The 20,267-nt window shown below is 39.2% G+C and overlaps 1 protein-coding gene across 2 annotated transcripts in view; it reads right to left on the reverse strand.

The window, feature by feature from the left end:
- Nucleotides 1-1,851: 1,851 nt before the first annotated feature.
- The window catches only part of GRID2 (glutamate ionotropic receptor delta type subunit 2), a 1,513,029-nt gene continuing 1,494,613 nt past the window's right edge, over nt 1,852-20,267 (reverse strand). Inside the window, exons 16-17 of one of the 2 annotated variants that reach the window (XM_082728076.1) lie at nt 15,182-15,239; nt 8,254-8,294 (exon numbers count right to left, since the gene is read on the reverse strand). In XM_082728076.1, coding sequence (XP_082584202.1) covers nt 15,219-15,239 — 21 coding nt within the window. In that variant the 3' untranslated portion in view covers nt 8,254-8,294; nt 15,182-15,218. Of the gene's footprint in view, nt 8,295-15,181; nt 15,240-20,267 lie in introns of both variants that reach the window. The other variant, XM_082728077.1, reaches the window with a different exon arrangement.

Genomic DNA, 20,267 nt, shown 5'->3' on the forward strand with positions numbered 1-20,267 from the left:
AAGTTCCAGGGGATTAGGGTGTGGGCATCATTGTGGAGGGGTTATTTAGGTTACCACATTACCCATTTATTGTGCCCTTGGAAATACTGTGGTCTATTGGCTGTCACCACAGATTCCTGTCAGGATCCCTGATTTCCATTCTGGCTGTGCTTTCTGACATAGTAATTCCAGAATACCATTATTCCATTCACACTGATGAGCTCATACCATGGCGGCTTTCCCGACTATACACCTGACTTAAAAAGGATAGAGTCGGGGCACCTGGGTGGCTCAGTGGGTTAAAGCTTCTGCCCTCGGCTCAGGTCATGATCCCAGAGTACTGAGATCAAGCCTTGCATCGGACTCTCTGCTCAGCGGGGAGCCTGCTTCCTCCTCTCTCTCTGCCTGCCTCTCTGCCTCCTTGTGATCTCTGTCTGTGAAATAAATAAATAAATAAATGTTAAAAAAAAAAAGAGAGAGAGAAAGGATAGAGTCACTGAATTGTCTCAACCACGCGAGAGTCCTCACATTAGCACTTTTGTTTTTGATTTAGTGAAGAGCATCTTTTAGGCTCTCCTGGGAAACATAACCAATGACTTCTCTAGTCTTAAGCATAAAATCCATTCAAGCATATGTTCTTCTAAAACTGACAAAACTGTTTTCTGGCATTTTCACTGCATTTACTATGGGTCAGTGATTCTCTCAAGTTTAAGAAACCCATCCCAGCATAATATCTGAACTTGTAGAGTATTGATTCTTGAGTTGTGCAAGTTCCCCTATGTACTGCAGTACTTTTGGCGAATAGTTTCTTTGCATCCAAAAAGAACAGTACTTCCCCAAATGGCCCATGTTGAAACTTGGCCCTAGCTTTATGCCTATAAACTATGAGAAAGGTGGGCCAAATCTTGGAGGAAGACCAGTATTATCTTGTGAGGCATAGTAGCATAGTACTATGTAGGCAGCCTTCTGTGTGATTGTGCTATGCTCACAATCAAACCTGGTTTTCAGCCTGGACTGCCCTCTGGTGCAGTTAAGGAAATGTCATAGACATTTCCTAAATTTTATGTTGTGTCCTGAGCTGGTGGTTGGCTGACTTGAGCCCATCAGTTTCTTCCAGGGGTACATCTACAGTGCTGCACAATGCCCTACTGTATCTGCAGTTTTTCATGACAACCATTGCTGTTGTATCTCTCAAATGGTAGAGCTATAACATAAACCCAATATATCCCCTTCCTCTCACATGCCATCTTAATTCATGATGGAAGAGACTCTTAGTAATAGTGACCCCGAATCATGGTAGGAGTTATCACAACCCACTTATCTTCATTACTGTCTGGCCAGTAGGGGACCCAATCCCAGAAATCCATCTTAAGTTACACTTCCTAGACCATTTCCATAAGACTGATTTTAATTCAGATTCTCCCAGAAGTAAATTTTTAGACAAGGATTTAGGATACGGTAGAATGAATATTTGCTTTTCAATTATTTGTTAAATTGTACCTAACTACAGGTGTACATTTCATTTATTTGATGGTGTACATGTTATATTTCTCAATTATTTTTTAAAATCTCTCCTTGTCCTACATGAAAAAAAAATCCAGATAAATTAACAGTTAAATATAAAAACATGAAACTATAGACAATGTGAAGACACAAAAGTGTCTTCCTGACATCAGGCTAAGTAAGGGTTTTCTATGCATAAAATCACTAAAGATGTAATAATTCAACAATTAATTTAAAATTAATAATACTTTTTAATAATGAAAGTTTTACAAACTGTAGTACATAAAAATTAAAAGAATCCTTTCCATGTACAAAAATCATAAAAGTTAAAAGTAAATGACAAACTGGAAAAAATATTTGCAACAAATTTTACACACGGTAAGTTAACAGACATAATATAAAGAGAAACTATTAAAATTGATAAGAAAATGACTAGTTTCTGAAAGAAAAACAGCCAAAAGATAAGAGCAGGTAGTTCATGAAGGAGCAATAGAAATGGTCCATAAAGATGAAAAACATATTCAACCAGGAGACGCAAATTAAAACAATAAGAAAATTCCAGTTAATTATTTCAGATTAAACACACAGAAGTCCTCCTCAAACATAATTAATAAGACAAATTTTAAAAAAAGGACACAAAAGGCATAAACCCACAGAACAAAGAGAATGGCTGAGGAGACCATAACAAATGAAAGATGGCAACAAATTCTTACAAAATGGAGGCAGATGGACAAGTGAGCACTGATTTAGCAGAACTGAGAAAGCCTGCACCTTAGTCTTCAGGGGGACCCAAGATCCCCGCACAGGGGACTCTCTGAAGGCAAGGGCGAAGGAAGGGTCCAGGGAGGAGAGATTGCAACCTAACTTTGCTATTGGTGTGCATGTGGCTGGCCATGGCACTTGTCTTTCCAAAGCTCCTTTATTTCCTCTTTACATCCTAAGTTGAACCTTTGCCTCTTGTGGAGCAGTAAATACTAATGATCCCTTCACTTACTGTCATAAAAGCTTCCAAAATATTGTCATCTGTACTACGGCTAGTGGGGACAGTTTTTGGATCGGTTTAAAAGCTGGAATTCCTTCTTGCACACAGGAGGGGATTGCAGTGAGGATACTCTTGGCACCGCTGGAACGTAGAGCTCAGAATGCCTCCTGACGCGGAAGGTTTGGAGTAATGGGTTCTGATAATTCAATTTAGGATAACGTAATGACAGTTCTCTAGGATCTTTTGTGGAGAGATCAGAAAACCTTCCTGAATTCACTCAGTGTGTCTATATTGAATACTCTCTCCATGTACAACACAAAACAAAATTTCAAGATATGGCTTTCTGAAAAACCTGCAACACTTTTGAATTCTGTGAGGCTGTAGACTGAGTTCCTTCGTGTGGCCTCGAAGACTGTCTCCTTTGATAAACACCCACATTTAGAACTCAATGCCTACCCCTCTTACCTTCGTTTCCAGGGCTCCAGTCCCGTGGACCTAATGCTGATTCTCCCAGTCATCGGCATTTTCAGTTCTCAGATGAGTTTTCTCTCACTGAAGAACCACTCCCTGCTGTCCCTCCGTCTGAAATGCTTTCTACTCCCTACCTCTCCTCCTCTCCACCTCAAAGTCTACTCATTGTTCTTACTTTAGCTTGAGATTTTTATTTCTTTCAGTAAGCCTTCCAAACTAGGTTAGGGTTCTTTGTGATATACTCTTAAGGTATCTTGTTCCTTTCCTTAGGGAATTAATCTCAGTTGGCAATTACACATTCATTGGTATGATTATTTATTTAATATCATTCTCTGACCCCAGAGTACGGACTCCACAATGTTAGACACATTGCTTAACACAGCATCTGGAACATGAATGGTCCTCAATCAACATACGTGAGAAGAGAGAATACTTAAAAGCAGTTTAACTTTGTTTTATTAGTTCCTTCAAATAGTGGTTTAGTTACTGTCACATTTTGTGTCTAGTAAAAATGTAATACTCTCTGTTTAGATTTTCAGCTCACAGAAATTTAGTTTTGTTTGTGGGTGAGTGGAAGACAGGAAATTTGGGATTGTATTTACACTAGGGGTTGCTGTAATAGAAGTTATTATGTTTTCCTGATGTACTTTATACATATTCAGTTTAAAATAGATTTTATTAAGTAAAGAATTGATGCTTATTTGGCGGGGCCATTCTAGAATACTGCTGGCAGTTATCAGTGTCTGCGTCATACAGAAACAAGTGCCCTGTTAACTCTGAAAGTTCCTAATAAATTCTGGACTTTATAAATACCATGAAAAGACTCAATATAGAAGAATTGAACTCACACAAAAGATAAGAACCATTTGCAATTTACTAGGCAATCAGGTTAAGCATAACTGTATACACAGCATTTTGGAAAGGACACAACCAACCATGCTCCTCTGTTAGCAACTTCCAGTGTTTCCTGTTAGGGAGTTAGTGGATCTCTTTCTCCTGGTACCATTCAGATTATCTTCTTTATTCTTCACCCAAGGACTGTAATCCACCAATTTCCTTTATTTTCATACTTATTCATGATTTACCAGGTTCACTTAAACAAAATCAGTTCCTTGTTGCCAACAGTACAGAGCTCTTCATCTACTTGGAAGTGTGCTGGGTTCGGTCTTTAATTACAGAATCTGTCCCACTGTCCCCACTGTTGTTGTCTACTGGCGTGGTTCCACGTACTGCTGCAACTTCTAATGTGATTTCTATGAAAAACCTGGCACTCTTGCCAGGCATGGGGAGTGGCTGGTCTCTGCATCCAGCTACCTCCTTCTGCAAAATGCTGTCTGCATGATTCTTTTCTACCCTGTCTGTCTGTCTGTCTGTCTGTCTTTCTCTTGGCAGTTTCTGTGTCCTGATGAGGCAGTGGGAGAGTTGATCACCTGTGACTTTTGAGAGAGAGGTACAATTTGCAGATTAAGGTTAAGCTATGTGTTGCTATCAGACATCCCTTTGTCTACCCTTGCCTGGTGTTTCACTGTAATTGTTTCCAGTTCATTCACTTACATGTAATCTATGTTAGAACCTTCTTTCCCTCTTGCAAAGTCTTGGCTATGCAAGGGCAGGCAAACTGTTAATTAAACTTGTAATCAACAAAGAAGGAATTGGAATTCCACCAGGGAAATTATTTATTGAGTTATTATTTATTTTTTAATTGATAAAATCAATTATCAAAGACTTATGAAAAAAAAATAAAAATCTCTGAAAAAGAAAATTGTATCAACGAAGACAGCAAAAGCTATGTCTGTTGGTAAGGAAAGCATTCTATTTTGGGCTGTAAGTGACATCAGCGATACTGAGGGTTTTGCTTCTGAAAAACTAGGCTATAATATTGGGTCTCACAGGAAAAGCTGCTGTAAGACAGACAACATGTGGCCGAGGTGCCTCCTTCTCCTGCCCAGCTGTTTTCGTCCCGATACATACTCCAACATCTTAATCTGCTTCCCAATTTGGATCTGTCTATTCTTCTTTCTCAACTACCATGACCTGGAGATCATCTTATTTCATATGCTTGGTCTGTCATTTCAGCAACAGCTTTTCTTCTTGGCTTGGGCCTCTCGTTGCTGGGTCCTTTGGCTCAGTGCCTCTGACCTTGGGTGGCTGGTGTTCTGAGTCTCTCTGGCTCCCTTCCCACAACAAGTCGTGATTGTAAACTCTAAGACACTGTTTTAATTTTTTTTTTAATTAAAATATTGAAAATGAAAATTTAATATTATAGAAAAGATTTGGGAACTTCTCAGCTCACTGAGTTGGTATATTAGATCAGCTGTTCTGACATACAGCAAAGAGGATATTGTGAATTATTATATCATTATATCTAAAAACATTTTGAAAACTGATATAAACATTGAATCGACATTTTTGTTTTCCTTTCGTTTCCTCTTTCCTTTTTCCAGAAAACTGAAGACTGGATTATGACTGAACTTATATATTTTAGGCTTATGAGCTTACTCCAGAGTTTGTGGGATGCCAGTCCTGTCTGATCTTTGGGTACATAATCATCATTCTCTTCACTCAGGAGATCTATTACAGAAACTTCATGCTATTTCTGGAGGTACATTCTAATATGTTCTTAGTGTTGGAGCAAGTGGTGTATTTGAAGTAGAAGGCAAAAATCAATTTTTTTCCTTAAAGGATTTCTGGGTATCAATGGCTCCATAGGTACTCTATTTAAACTGCAACCCAGGACTGAAATATAGTCAGCATTCCAACTTGGGTTAGACTGTTCCAGTGAGACTGAACTCAAATTAGATTAGCCAGCCCAGAATCCATTTTGACTCACCAGAAGTAGGAGGTCAGGTTAGGGCTTGGCTATGGGGCTTGCATAGGAAACTGTGTAGGATTCCTCACTAGGGTGTGTGTGTGTGTGTGTGTGTGTGTATGAGGAACATATAAGACTTGCAAGCCCCTGAGTACCTCTTAGCACATGTCTGTTAGACGGGGAACAGACAAGTCAAAATCAGAAAGCCAAGAGCCAGGTTGGCTTGAGGGAAAAACTGTGCTTAGAGAAGAAATGCGTCACCAAATCTTTGCTTTAAATGAATGCCTAGGACTTTCTCTCGCCAGCCCAACTAGAGTAGGTCAGGTAGTAAGGATGGCTTGTATTTTGTTTAATTGAGTCAGTGTCTCCTTTTACCAAGTCTTCTCGCTCTATCTTGGGAGGTATGTTCCCCACTGGACTGGCTGGTGATTCCTTTGGCAGCTAGAGCCCATGTGATTCCCTGAATTATTGTTGTCTGGTTAGTTCACTGGGGCCAAGAGTAGGTTCTCTACAATAGGTTCTGGGGAAAGCCTTCCACGAAGAGGGCTGACTGGTGGCTGGCTCCAGTGAAGTGGTAAGAGTGGAATGTCTATACGGCTGTAGGGCCCTGGCTTTGGTCCTATGGCTTCTCTACTTGCCATCTTGTGAGGTATCAGAATTCTCATACTGAAACCAGATATCCAGGAGGGCCTGTACTTCATCTTCTTTGTGTCATTCACTTGCCTGGGGGGCTGGTGTCATAGCACATCCTTCTGGTAAGTTGTAGCATTGTATTTGGTAGGGGGAAGGAAGAACCCATGAGAAATGGGGTGATCAAAAATAACAAAGTTTGCAAAGTGCTTTCATATACATTTTCACTCGATTCTCACAACAACCCTGTGAGGTAGGTCTAGTTTATAATGTTTTTATTCTCATTTTGCAAAGAAAGACACCAAAGACCAAAGAGTTTATGTGATTTGCCTGCAGTCATAATAAGTGCCAGGACCCAAACTTGAAGCCACATTTTCCAGCTTTACAGACTGATTCCACCTATGAGCAGCTACAATCTGATGGCTAGCAGTTTGATGACATGATGGGAAGGCGCTTAGTAAGTGAGCATCTACCTTGTTTAAAAGTCAGGTGGTTTAGAAATAATACATTAGTAACCAGAATCCATAGGATCGCCACTTGCAGGGGGTCCCTTGGGGACACTGCTTGTTGGCTTGAATCTTGTGGGTTGCTTTGGCATATTAGAAGATCATCTGTGAGTCAGCCTGGGCAACTAGGAGCTCCTTGGGTGGTCAAAAAACAGATGAGGGAATTCTCATGGCCATCATTACAATGCTCTAGCACTCACCATGCTGTTTAGTTGTCTGACATCCTCACTGGAATATACACTTCTTAGGGGCAAGCACTATGACTCACCCATTGTCATAGTCTCAGAATTTAATACAGTGCTGGGCACATGATAGGTCCTCAATAAAAACTGGTCAAATTCAAGAGGGATTGGGATGTTCTATGGGGTGCTTCCACGTTTTACTTGTAAGAGAGTGATTTGCATGGAAGAGGTATTATAGATGAATAGGGAACTGGGTATAGGGAATACTCAGTTATTTTGGTGGTGGGGAGTGTACACAGGCACTGCTGTTCCAGAGCGTAATCTCATGATCCAAGGTCTTTATCTACAATGACAAATCTACTAGATGTGGATTCAAATGGGAGGCTCTACAATAGCCAGGGATCCATGCCGAATGCAGATATCTGATGGCCACTGGGGGTGAAGGCAATGTCCCTCGCATAGAGAAAAGTGGATCATTTGGGCAAATGTGAAGACAACGTTTTAGTACTATGGAGAGAGCTCTGTGAGAAAATTCCCCAAAGACGATTCATCCCAATCACCAGTTTTTCAGTACTGTTGGAAGAGGCCTGTGTCTTTTTCTGCTTCAATGCTGCCAAGGCACATCCTCCTTAGTCCTCCATGTCTTCCTGAACACTTGGCCATCAGAAGTCCCAAGACCCACAGCTGAGACTGGAGTGTGTCTGAAACAGGCAGAAGCTGGAGGACAAAGCTGCTATGGTACAGACTTGGACCTCAGCGTGAGTGCTCCTGGCCAGGACACATAGGCAAGAAGTCCACTGCATAGAAGCACCCCTCCAAGGCTAATGGGCTGGCTTGGGTGAGACCCATCACCTTTGGTTGAAAATGGCAGTCCTGTTGTTGCTCTTCTCTAAGTGGATTACAACAAAGATTTTTGGGTGTCACGATCTGGTGAGTTTGACTTCCTTGAACTGAATAAGAATTTTTAACACAGAATATAGTACATCAGCTCACCAGTTTTGGGTATTCAGGAACTACTGGGTCCTGAAGTCAGTAGGTGGGAAAGAGATCAGTAGCTGTGGTGCTGGCTGAGGTTACGGATCATCCAGAGGACCTCCCAGTTGTGATGATTGGTGCAGGCCATGAGTGGATGCCTGGCTTCTCCAGGTATTGGAGCCAAGTTTCAAACATGGCCTCAATGGCCAAGGATTCCTTCTTTCAGATGTTGTAGTTTCATTCTGCAGGGACGGAGCCTGTGGGAAAATAAAGCATAAGGTCATGTCAAGGCTGATTTCAGACAAGACTTGGCTTTCCATGATTCTACCACTACTTACACGGCATTGGCTCCACTTTAAAAGTCCATTGAAAACAAAGGGGCATGATTACAGCCATTGCAAACCTCCCATGTTGGGCTTTGTGGGTTTTCTGGACTCCAGGAAGCCATCAGAAAGCAGGGACTACTAACTGCTGGTTCACTAGAACTTGTTTAAAGGAGGACCTTGGGATTCAGCCAGGTCTGGTTTAGGACCATGGTGGGTTACACTGGATGAGGCCTTGGATAGCTGCACCTGAGGACAACATCAGTATCACCTTCACACCGAGCCCAAGTTGGTGTGGACATAAAATTACAAGGAATATCCTGCAACCTGTTTCTTTAGATCTGGGCTTTTAGTTATTAGTTGAGACCACACAGAAGCTGTTACAACTAATAATGATCATTCTATAAGTCCTACTAAAGTCAGAATCACTAACTGGGATTGATATTGTTATGTACATTTGAACCTACCTTTTTATTTATTTATTTACTTATTTTTTAAAGATTTTATTTATTTATTTGACAGACAGAGATCATAAGTAGGCAGAGAGGCAGGCAGAGAGAGAGAGGGGCAAGAAGGCTCCCCGCTGAGCACAGAGCTGGATGCGAGGCTCGATCTCAGGACCCTGAGATCATGACCTGAGTAGAAGGTAGAGGCTTTAACCCACCAGGCCACCCAGGCGCCCCTGAACCTACCTATTTAAATATGCATTCTTTCTTTTAAAAAGTTGAAGTATAGTTAACACACAATGTTACATTAGTGAAAGCGTACACCATGGTGATTCAACAACCTTAGACATCCTGTGACGCTCACCACAAGTGTAACTGCCATCTGTCACCACACAACACTCACAATACCATTGACTATATTCCCCATGTTGTACCTTCCATTTTCATGACTTAGTCATTCTCTAATGGGAGGCCTGTACCTCCCACTCCCTTTCACCCATTTTGCCCATCCCTCCATGCTCCCTCCCCTCTGGCAACCATCAGTTTCTTCTCTGTCTTTATGGGTCTGGTCCCATTTTTTGTTTGTTTTGTTTTTAGACTCCACATAGGAACAAAATCATATAGTATTTGCCTTTCTCTATCTGACTTATTTCACTTAGTATAATACCCTCCAGGTCCATCTGTTGTTGCAAATGGCACTATATTTTTTCCTGTGGCTAATAATCCATTGTATGTATATCTATATATTTATGTTACATCTTCTATATCCATTCATCTATCAATGATTAAATATGTGCTCTTAAATAAGGAACTTTGAAACCTAAGGTGTAGATCTCATAATTCAGCCATTAAATAAGGAATCATAAAAATTTACATTGATAACAGGAGCCTTGAATGTAGGCACAAATCCTGATTTTGCCTTGGCCATCTTTCTGAAGGTATTAGTGTAATTCTTGGCTCTTTGTCTTTGTTAGGAAGACATAGTTTCAAAGTTTTATGTTTATCAAAATCTTTGCTTAACTTATCAAACTTAAAGAAACCTAAGGATTTTTAATAGCATTAGTGAATACTAACACTTACCAGTTAAATAAATTAAATAACCAATTATTTAAGTTATACAAATGGTTTGACTGGGCTAAATATAGAAATCAGCTCCATAGAGTTCACACAACATCAAAATTCCTCAAAGTGAACTCTGTGAACACTAATTCTAAGAAGTGGGTTTTGTCATTAGTGGATTTGGGAAACACTGCTTAATATTTACTGTTCTTGAAGCCTTTAATTATATAAGTTATAAAGCTCTAGGAAGTCTTATTTAACTTATTTAACTATTTTTTAACTCAGTAATGCCCTAATACTTTAATATGAGTTGAATTTTTGAGTAATATTTATTAGCATTGTATAGAACTAATGCTACATAGCATAAATTTTAGGAAATGTGAACTAGAAAAAAAGCGAAAAAAATAGTCATTTAAAAATACACATTTTAGGGCACCTGGGTGGCTCAGTGGGTTAAAGCCTCTGCTCAGCAGGAAGCCTGCTTCCCCCCACTCTCTGCCTACTTGTGATCTCTGTCTGTCAAATAAATAAATAAAAATCTTAAAAAAAATAAAAATACACATTTTTCCCACAAAAATAAATATATTAACCAATTATTAGTTATTTATTACTATAGTTGCCTTATTACTTTATTACTATAGTTGTCTTAGAATTAAGTTAGATTCTTTGGGAAACAAGAAATGCACTGGTATATGACATGAATTCTGCCCTTAATAGCTGGTATCTCAGGGAAATGTCATATACAAAACAGTATCCAACACCTGAATATTCCATATAATCAACCACTAAGTTAAATAATACAGACTTAGAGTATCTCCAGAGAAAAGATCAAGTACCGGAATAATGAAGGAAGAAAGGATGAGGAGGTAGGACTGGTTTTGTGGGGATGGCTCGAATTCTGATAGATAGGTTGAGAGCATTTTTAATTAAGGGCAAAAGACACAAGCAAGATTCCTAGAAGCAAGAAATAGTGTAGCAAATAATACTTTGCTATTTTGTAATCATTTCATTCTAAGACATCTTGAGACCTTCCCACCTAAAGACAAAACCTTACAGTGAAGTTTTCTTTTCTTTGTCCTATACTTCTTTACTGGTGTATTACAATGAGTTGTTTAATTGTCTAGTGTCTGTGATAGTCTCATTGATGGCACGGAGAAAATTATATTTATTTTTATATCCTTGGAAACTTATCTTTGCACCCCTAGCATCTAGTCCTTTGGTAAGCTCTCAAGAAATATTTGTTGAGGGGTGCCTGGGTGGCTCAGTGGGTTAAAGCCTCTGCCTTTGGCTCAGGTCATAATCCCAGGGTCCTGGGATAGAGCCCTGCATTGGGCTCTCTGCTCAGCAGGGGGCCTGCTTCCTCCTCTCTCTCTGCCTTCCTCTTTGCCTACTTGTGATCTCTGTCTCTCAAATAAATAAATAAAATCTTAAAAAAAAAAAGAAATATTTGTTGACTGTTTGAAGGTATCATTGATAAGAACTATATGGCAGAAAATTGTCTATAGCAAACTGATTCTTCCATTAGGGAATAATGAGTAGATGGAGCAGAATCCGAATGTGTAGACTCTTGAAGGCAGAGGAGTAGCAAAGAGGAAATCAATGAAAACTTTTAAAAGCAGTAGACAGAACTGCTGCAAGCATTACTTACGAAAACTCAAACTGGCAGTGACATATATGTTGGAATGAATTAAAAATGGATTAGGGGATCCACTGAAATTATTATTAAAGCAGTCTAGTTATGAGGAGATAAGGATCTAGAACCAAGCACTAAGAATGTATGGGGAAAAGGCGCAAATGCCGAGTGAATGACTCTCTGGAGTTGGCTATGTCAAGAATCAAGAAGCATGAATCCACAATTATTTTGTAAGTGTAATAACAATTAAAATTTATTGAATCACAGTTACAGTTTGCATCAGTCACCTTGATTTAATTTCTAATTCAATCTCATTTATTCTCCACAACAATTGTATCAGATAAGAAATATTATCATCTCTATTGTACTGATAGGGAAATAGTTTAGAGAAGTTTAGAAATTTGTTCAAGGGCACACTGCTAGCAAGTAGCAGCCCCACCTCAGAGCCTATGCCCCTAGTCCATGCCACCTCTGGAGTCAGGATAAATGTTCTTTAGACAGATAGAAACATCAGTAGAATACAAGAGACTGCTTTTGGGTATCTGAATTTTATATATCACTGGAAAGACTCACATTGTATCTTGGAGAGCTTGGAGATTGCTTTAATAAATGATCAGTCCTTTAAATGGTCTGTTAATGTACCACTTAAAATGCAGTCCCATCAGTAAGGTAGAAGAGGCTTTCCCCCTGAGAGGACAGGGTGCCGTAGGAAGCCAGTCAATGCCCTCTGAGGGCACAGCCAAGACAGTGCCGGGGAGCTGTTACCCAAGGCAAGTTGCTGCCTGCTAAGAACACCATGACCTGGGGGTCAAGACTGACTGACCTTCAAGGCTGCAGTTAGAGTGAATTATTTGACCCACAGAATTCAGAGGGCCACGTAAAAGCTGTGATGTGCTTTTCTTCTTTTTATCTTTGACCAGCTCACTGAGGCTCTAGGGGTTGTTCAGCCTGGAAACATCACACACGACCCCTGGGCTTTGGCTATGATGTGGTGGTTGTTGTGTTTTATGTTGTTTTTGTTTTTAAGCTTTAGGCAAGTCTTCTGTCTGCTTTGTCCATTGTTGCATTTACACTCTGTGGTGGTTTACATGCTAGTCTCAAAGCAAAAAAAAAAAGTGTAACCACATAAAACCATATAGTGAATTTGGGTGATACATTTAAAAAGGGGCTGGTTTTGAAGGCTGAAAAAAACTGGGACCAGAACTAAAACATTCAGAATTATAACTTGTGTTTTTTTAATTAATTTATTTATTTTTATTACTTCTGTTTCTCTCTCTTGTTCTCTCTCCGAATAGACTTTCTGGATAATTCACTGTAGAAATAAGACTGAGATCCCATAACTTTATTTTGTTATTACTGAGGTATTAGAGTTGAACATGATTGCTTCAGCTTTTCATGTTTAAAAATTTAAAGCATTTTATTTGCTTAAGAAAATGAAAGAAAGCTGAAACTGAGAAAGAGTCTGTAAATGAGTTTTTAAGATCACCTTAGTTAAGGACATACATAATTCTGCTGTGTATAAATAGGGATTTGGGGGCACAGGATTTTACCTTTTCCTTCCAGACTGCCGGATAACTGAAACCCTTTGTTCAAACAAGGCCAGCAGAGCAATGCTTGGCACAGTTTGCTAAGCAAACCTGACACACTCACCTAAATGCACTTACGTCCTTTTGCAAAAATCCTTTAAAAATATTTTTAGTTTTTGTATTGAATACCAAAGCAACATGTGAGAATTACAATGATGATTAATCTGTTGTCTTGAGACATAAAAATAATGCAGACACAGTAAAGTAGAAATTAGGAAGCCTCAGGTAAGCAACAAATTAAAATACGTATGATAATACTGGTAGGTCCACACTACAACTCAGTTGATCTGTGTTAGGAAATCAATACCAGCACATTGGATTATAGCTTCCTATGCATGGGAAACAATCTTGAATCTACTATTTATAATGGTCATTCTTGATAACAAAAACTTGTGCTGAAGTTTTAAATGTGCCTCTTATGTAATGTTTTTTAAATCTTTCTAGTAAGAAAAGTCTTTTTGATAGTACTTTCTCTCTTTCCCTTTCTCTCTTTCTCTTTTGATAGTACTATCTCTCTCTCTTTTTTTTGCAGGTTCGTCTCTTCCCATTCACTGATAATTTACTTACTGTCAAGACACCAAAATTTAAAGGCCATTTTCCATTACATAACTATAGTGTAAGCAAACCTGATGTTACACTTTCTAGCTCCAGAAAATTTGTGCAGACATTTGAGAATGTGATCCCACTGGGATAGTAAAATTTGTCTGAAGGGTTTTATCAACTGGCATATACTTTTAAACAACATAGAGAGTCAGAATTTGGGGGCATTAATTTTAAAGATGAAATTAGCATCGACTCAGAAAAGATTTGTTTATTTTTCAGTTTTTCTGACCATTTATATTTTAATTATGTTTTTTATTTATCATATGGAATGTATCTGGTTGCAGAGATTTTGACCATGAGCTCTGGCACTGAAAACTAAACATTTAAAAAAACACTGCAAGTAGAAATGGAAAATCTCACATGCTTTATGATACCAAGCACAGAAAGCACAATATTAATACTGCAGTGAAAGATGTTAAAGCAATGCACAATTAGGAAATTTTGATATTAACACTATGCATTCATTAAATGCAAAACCAGGCTAAACGTATTTCCTTAGGGCTTTGATGATCTGTGTTTTTAAACGTTGTCTTTTCAGTTCCTGTGAGGTAACAGTGATACCTCATGAAATCTGTTCCTTTTTATATACAAGACACACACACACACACACACACACACATTCATTCACACATAGAGTCAAAGTCAATGGCAGTGGGTGGTTTGTGTCAGGGCAGTTTTGACGCCCCTCTCCCAGAACAAGATAAATGTAAGTGACGAAGAGCTCCTGGGGTTGGTTGAACTCATTTTGTATTCAACACTCTGCCTGGCCCCTTTCTCTTCTCTTTCTCCCTCTCTTTGTATGTTCAAGCCTACTTGAGTTTCTTTTTTCTTTTGTAGAACTTGGTTCTTTTGATGTGTTTCAGGGCACGCCCTGTGGCAAAGAGAACTTCCCAGGAATCGGAAACATAAGCCCACGGGGCTGAGGCAGCTCCTGTGCCACGCTCAGGCCCAGGAGCTGGATTTTCTGTCTCCCGAAACAGCATCTGAACAGAAGAGCAGGGGCAGGCTTGCAATATATTCCACAGATATTCTTTACTAGGGATGTACGTTATAAAATTTAATAGTAAGGGAGGCCCTTTGGGGAGATTTGTGATGAGACTTGGAACCTGAGATATGTTTAGATGCATTTGTCTGTTTGTTAGTTTAGCCACATTCCCCTGTAATTTATAAATTAATTTGTTTCCATCTCGCTGCTCTTAGGGCATCAACATAGCTGAGATTTTCAATGACACGTGGTCCTGTCCGTTGAAATATGAGGTGAGAATGTGCAGTGCTTTAACCTTCTATTTACTTATGCATGAAGTTGAAAGAAATGCTGCTGTTAAGTATTGTCAAACTAGTGTTAGAAGGCAAGATCTATATTATTACTAGAAAGTCTAGATAGGAGGAGGAGTTAATTGTTTTATATCCCATATCAGTATTTCTATTTTCATAAATTAAAAAAATATTTAATAAGATGGTGTTATGTCTTATTTAAAATATCTGTTTACTCACTTATTATACCTTATGTGGCAAATCTTTCAGGACTATGTCACTGAATTAGAACTTGGAACTGAAAATAAAAACAAAACAAAACAGAAAATAAGGAAAAATGGACCAGTTTCAGTTTACACATATACAAACTTACCACTTGAAGGTGTCCAGATAATAGTTAAATTCAATTTTTTACCCAAGTTTCTAAAAGAAACATTTTATTTTTAAAACCAAACAAGTGAGAAAGCACAGTGGCTACAAATTTAGTAATTATCTGGTTTGTTCAATTGGTTTAGAGAACCAGTTTATATTCATTAGGTGTATAGTTTACTTTTGCATAAATGAGTTCACTCTTGTGCTGCTAGGCCTCCTGAAAAATAATATGCTAGCGGCTGAATAATCTAGGGAAAAAAAGGTAATTTGATAGGCAAATGCTTGATTATTTTCGATTAAATTAAATTCAGTTTAGTAAATGTATTGAGCACTATTTATGTATGTGTTAACTCATAGGAAAATAAGCAGTGGTATCATTGAATCCATTCAGCATTTTCCAACATATTTTATGCTCAGATAACAAGTCAACCAGCTAAATGCCCCAATGTTTTTTTTTTAACTTTGGCTTCTATGTCTGCAGCTTAAAAGAAAGACAGAAAATGATTTCTGATATAACCCAGTTATGCAAATATTGGTCAAATACATGTTTTTAGCAATAACACGAGAGGATTATTTCGACAAATTGGGAATAACCATAAGAAAACTTTTATAATCTTTAAAAGAAAAAAAAAAGAAAACTTTTATAACTACAGTGTCTCTTGAGTTTCTTCCATATGTATCTGAGTTACTAATTAATGAAACTTTGTGCAAATATCTATATGTAACATAAGAAAAATTTCTCTGATATGAGAAAAGGCTGGGGATTCACCATACTCATTTAAATGTTACCTAGAGGGGTGCTTGGGTGGCTTAGTGGGTTAAGCCTCTGCCTTTGGGTTGGGTCATGATCTCAGGGTCCTGGGATCGAGTCTCCCATTGGGTTCTCTGCTCAATGGGGAGCCTGCTCCACACCCCCCCCCCGCCCCACCTGCCTCGCTGCCTACTTGTGATCTCTTTCTGTCAAATAAATAAATAAAATCTTTTAAAAAAATGTTATCTAGAAAGTTTAATGGGTCTGTTTTACTTACACAAAAAACATATCCCTCATACAAGTACGCAGAGAAGAGTAAGAAAGAAGTATGTTTATCTTTCCGATGCCATGTAAACTGATCCTATGTCCGTCGTTCATGTTAAATAGTGTTTCTAGATACTGAACGCTTCCAAATCATTTGATCATAAATTCGATAAGATATGCAGGTGCCTATCGGACTTTGCAATGCTTTTCCGCATTAGGCAGTGACTGTGTGCAAAGGATCATGTAATGTTCTCATCCTGTTTATAAATGTCAGTGAAAGCTTCAGTTCTGAAGGAGCGATGAGCACCGGACCTCCTGGTTTGCACAGGATCACGGCTGGGTGTCACACTGTCCCTCGCCAATTGTCATGTCATATATTTTCATGGTGCTAGAAATCTTGTCTTGCTACGCTTCCAGGGGTTTTCTACCTTTTCCTTCTTTTCTGCAGAGCTGTTATCTTTAACCCACGAAATGACATCAAAATTTGGCGTGACAACTATCAGACGAACACATTCTCTACATATTAATCCGAACCCTGGAAATACAAGAGCTTTTATTTTTTTAAACTATGCAAAATTGAAGAGGAAATAAGCCTTTTAAGGTAGAGTGAGAAGTTCTAGACCTAGCAATGCTTCCATTTATTTGAATAATCACTAAAATAAGATTTGGTGTCTCATCGGAAAGTGTAACAGCCATGTAGAGAAACGTCTTGGGAAAACAGATACCTATGGATTTTTTCAAGTATTTTTCTTTTTCTTTTCTTTTTTTGTTTTTAACATTTTGTTTATTTATTTGACAGTCAGAGATCACAAGTAGGCAGAGAGGTAGACAAGGAGAGAGGGGGAAGCAGGCTCCCCACTGAGCAGATGCAGGACTTGGTCCTAGGACCTCGAGATCATGACCTGAGCTGAAGGCAGAGGCTTAACCCACTGAGCCACCCAGGTGCTCCACAAGTATTTTTCTTTTTAAACAAAAGCAAAACATAACAATTGGGTTAGAAAATAGTTGACTGAATTCAGAGTTTCAAGTAAACTTTTTATTACATCAAGAGTAAAAGGGTATATACTTGAAATACCACTTCTATCTAAAATAGCACATCTATCCAAATAATCCTATTCATTTACTTTTATTGATTAAGTTTATCAGCTTAGTTACATATCCTTTATTTCACTACTGGAACTGTGAAATGATTCAATTTTTCAGAATTTTAGTTATTAGCTGACTTCCAAAAATTTTATTTATTTTAAAAATAGTTGCTTGGCAAACCATAAGTGATTCTTAATCTCACAAAACAAACTGAGGGCTGCTGGAGAAAGGGGGGTGTGGAGAAGGGGGGAGGGGGGTGGGGTTATGGACATTGGGGAGGGTATGTGCTATGGTGAGTGCTGTGAAGTGTATAAACCTGGCGATTCACAGACCTGTACCCCGGGGGATAAAAATATATTATATGTTTATAGAAAGTTAAAAATTAAAAAAATAGTTGTTTGGCTTAATTTAATATTGTTTGTCCTTTTGTATCTAATTCTTCCCCTCTCCCTTCTGTGTCTGCGTGGATGTGACCTAAATATTTTTCTAAAGAACAATGGGGTGGTATTTTGTACAGTTTCCCCTCGAGCTCACTACCCATTCTGAGGGACTTTAAGGATCATCTATTCCAAATTTCTCATCCACACAGGAGGAAGACTTGGAGAGATGACATGAATTTTTTCCCTCAAATATAGCATTCTAGTAATTCCTCAGTAGAGATGATTTGACTGGAAAAATCCACGTGGAGTTACAGAAATACAGCACCACAGGACTGAAGACATTGTTGCACTGTGACTCATTTACAATAATAAACTTCCATAAACACTATCTTATAACCACAACAGCACCATGAGGTGAGAATCATTAATGGTAGATATCATTTAACGGGTGAGTTAAGTTCAGGATCATTCCGTGGTTTTCCCAAGATCAGACGGCTAAAGCATCTGAGCTTAAGTTTGAACTCCTGTTTTCTGATTCCTGAGCCTTGGTGAGTAACCACTGTGTGTACTGCATATAACTGCTTTTCTCTCTCTTGTCTTTCTCCATTCTTAGACAAAAAGCAGGAACTGTTGTTATTCACCTTTGTAAGTCCAGAACACTTGGATAATGAGGGGCATTCAATAAAAGACTGAAAACAAATAAACCCAGGGCTCTGGCTGACTGGTTCAGCTCTGTATCTTCTATACCACCCCTCCATTCAGAGGGCAGGAGGAGGTATTTGAGAAGGTGGAGGAAGGCTGTAATGTCATAGGTACAGAAATGCTTCAAAGCAAAACTTACTCTGTGTTGTCAATAACATAAGTAAGATCAATTCTGCCACCTGAGGACAGAATTCAGTTCCCTGACACACCTGATACCTAAGTCCTCCATGTGAGGTGCACGAGGCACAGTCTGTAAACTCACCTGTGATTTAAACTCGACTCACCGTCCTTAGTGAGGTTCTCCTTCCCCTCCCCCACACACGCATGCCCTCAAATTGGTTTGGCCCAACGTCCCGGGTGTTCAAACACCAACTACTGTTTCTAGAGGTTTCTCTAGTCATGGGTTCACACTGGTTTTCTACGAGATGCTCATGTCCCAGGCTGAGCGAAGAGTCTCTTTCAAGTCCAAAGGCTTTGTTGCTTCACTGACAGCCACTTCTTCCCCAAACCATCCATCCCCCTTTCCTTCCTTTTTTTTTTTTTTTAAATTCTGGGGGACATGTTTGCCCCTCTTAGCTTGATGCTTCCAGAGTAGCTCTCTGGCATTTCGGCATCTCTAGATCTTCTAATTATCATCTCTGGTAACTTTAAGTTTGTGATACGGGCAGGAAAAGTACCTGCCAGCTCTGCTTTCCACTGCGTAAAATCCCCCAGGCACAAACCACAAAGGTTTTGGGAGTAGGACGGAGGGAAAACTGTAAAAAACAGAACACAGATCCGTGTTTCAAAAATATCCTACCACAGATGTTTTTTGAATTAATGCATGAGTGGTTCTGACACAGTCACCCTGATGAAATTATAATTGTTAGTTTGTAGGGGGTTTTCTTTTTGTCTTTCCAAGGGCAAACTGCCTTGGCATCTCCCCACCAATTGCTATTGAGACATTTCTCTGCGGGGTCTCTAGGAAAGGCAGCTCACAGCTCAAACACACCACAAACTCTCTGTCCTGGAGGAACTGAATTAGAGCGTCTAGAAAAAAGAAATTTTATTTTTAAACATGCATTAGACATAGGAATTGCTTTGTTATCAAAATCTCAAAAAGCAGGTACTTTGACATATCAGTGGACGTATAACAATATTATAATAAAACTTTGAATTTGAAATTTGAATAGTGACACAATACCCTTTTGGAACTGCATTCCCACAAAGGCCCATTCTTTGCCCTGCGAGTCTCAGATCAAATATTACTGCCCCAGGGAGGCCTTTCCTGCCCACTCTATCTATCTCCTACTTTATTTCCTTCACAACCGTTTCACTATCTGTAATTAGCTTTTGTGCAAAGCAGAATTCTAAGATGGCCCTCAAAGTTCCCACATGCTGCTAGATGAGTTCTGTATAATCCTCTCCCCTCGAGTGTAGGCAGGACCTGTGAGTATGATGGACTATCACTCCTGTGATTAGGTTACTAATCAGTTAACTCTGAGTTAATCACAAGTCAGAGGAGCTGGTTGAGCCTGACCTCATCAGGCAAGCCCCTATAAGGGACGGGGCCCTTCCCTAAGTAGGAGAGATTTGAAGCACTAGAGGGCTTATGAAAACGGCCAAATGGAGAGGGTCTGTGAGGGGCCCCTGACCGACCAAACATCAGCGGAAGAGAAGAGGGGATGCGGAACCTATGACTACAAGGAATGGAGTTCTTTCAACACCCAATGAACTTGGAAGAGACTCCCTGGCTCCAGGAAAGGATACGAGTCAGCCGACAGCTTTATTC

Source organism: Mustela nivalis (assembly GCF_964662115.1).
Source record: "Mustela nivalis genome assembly, chromosome: 4".
Taxonomy (NCBI): domain Eukaryota; kingdom Metazoa; phylum Chordata; class Mammalia; order Carnivora; family Mustelidae; genus Mustela; species Mustela nivalis.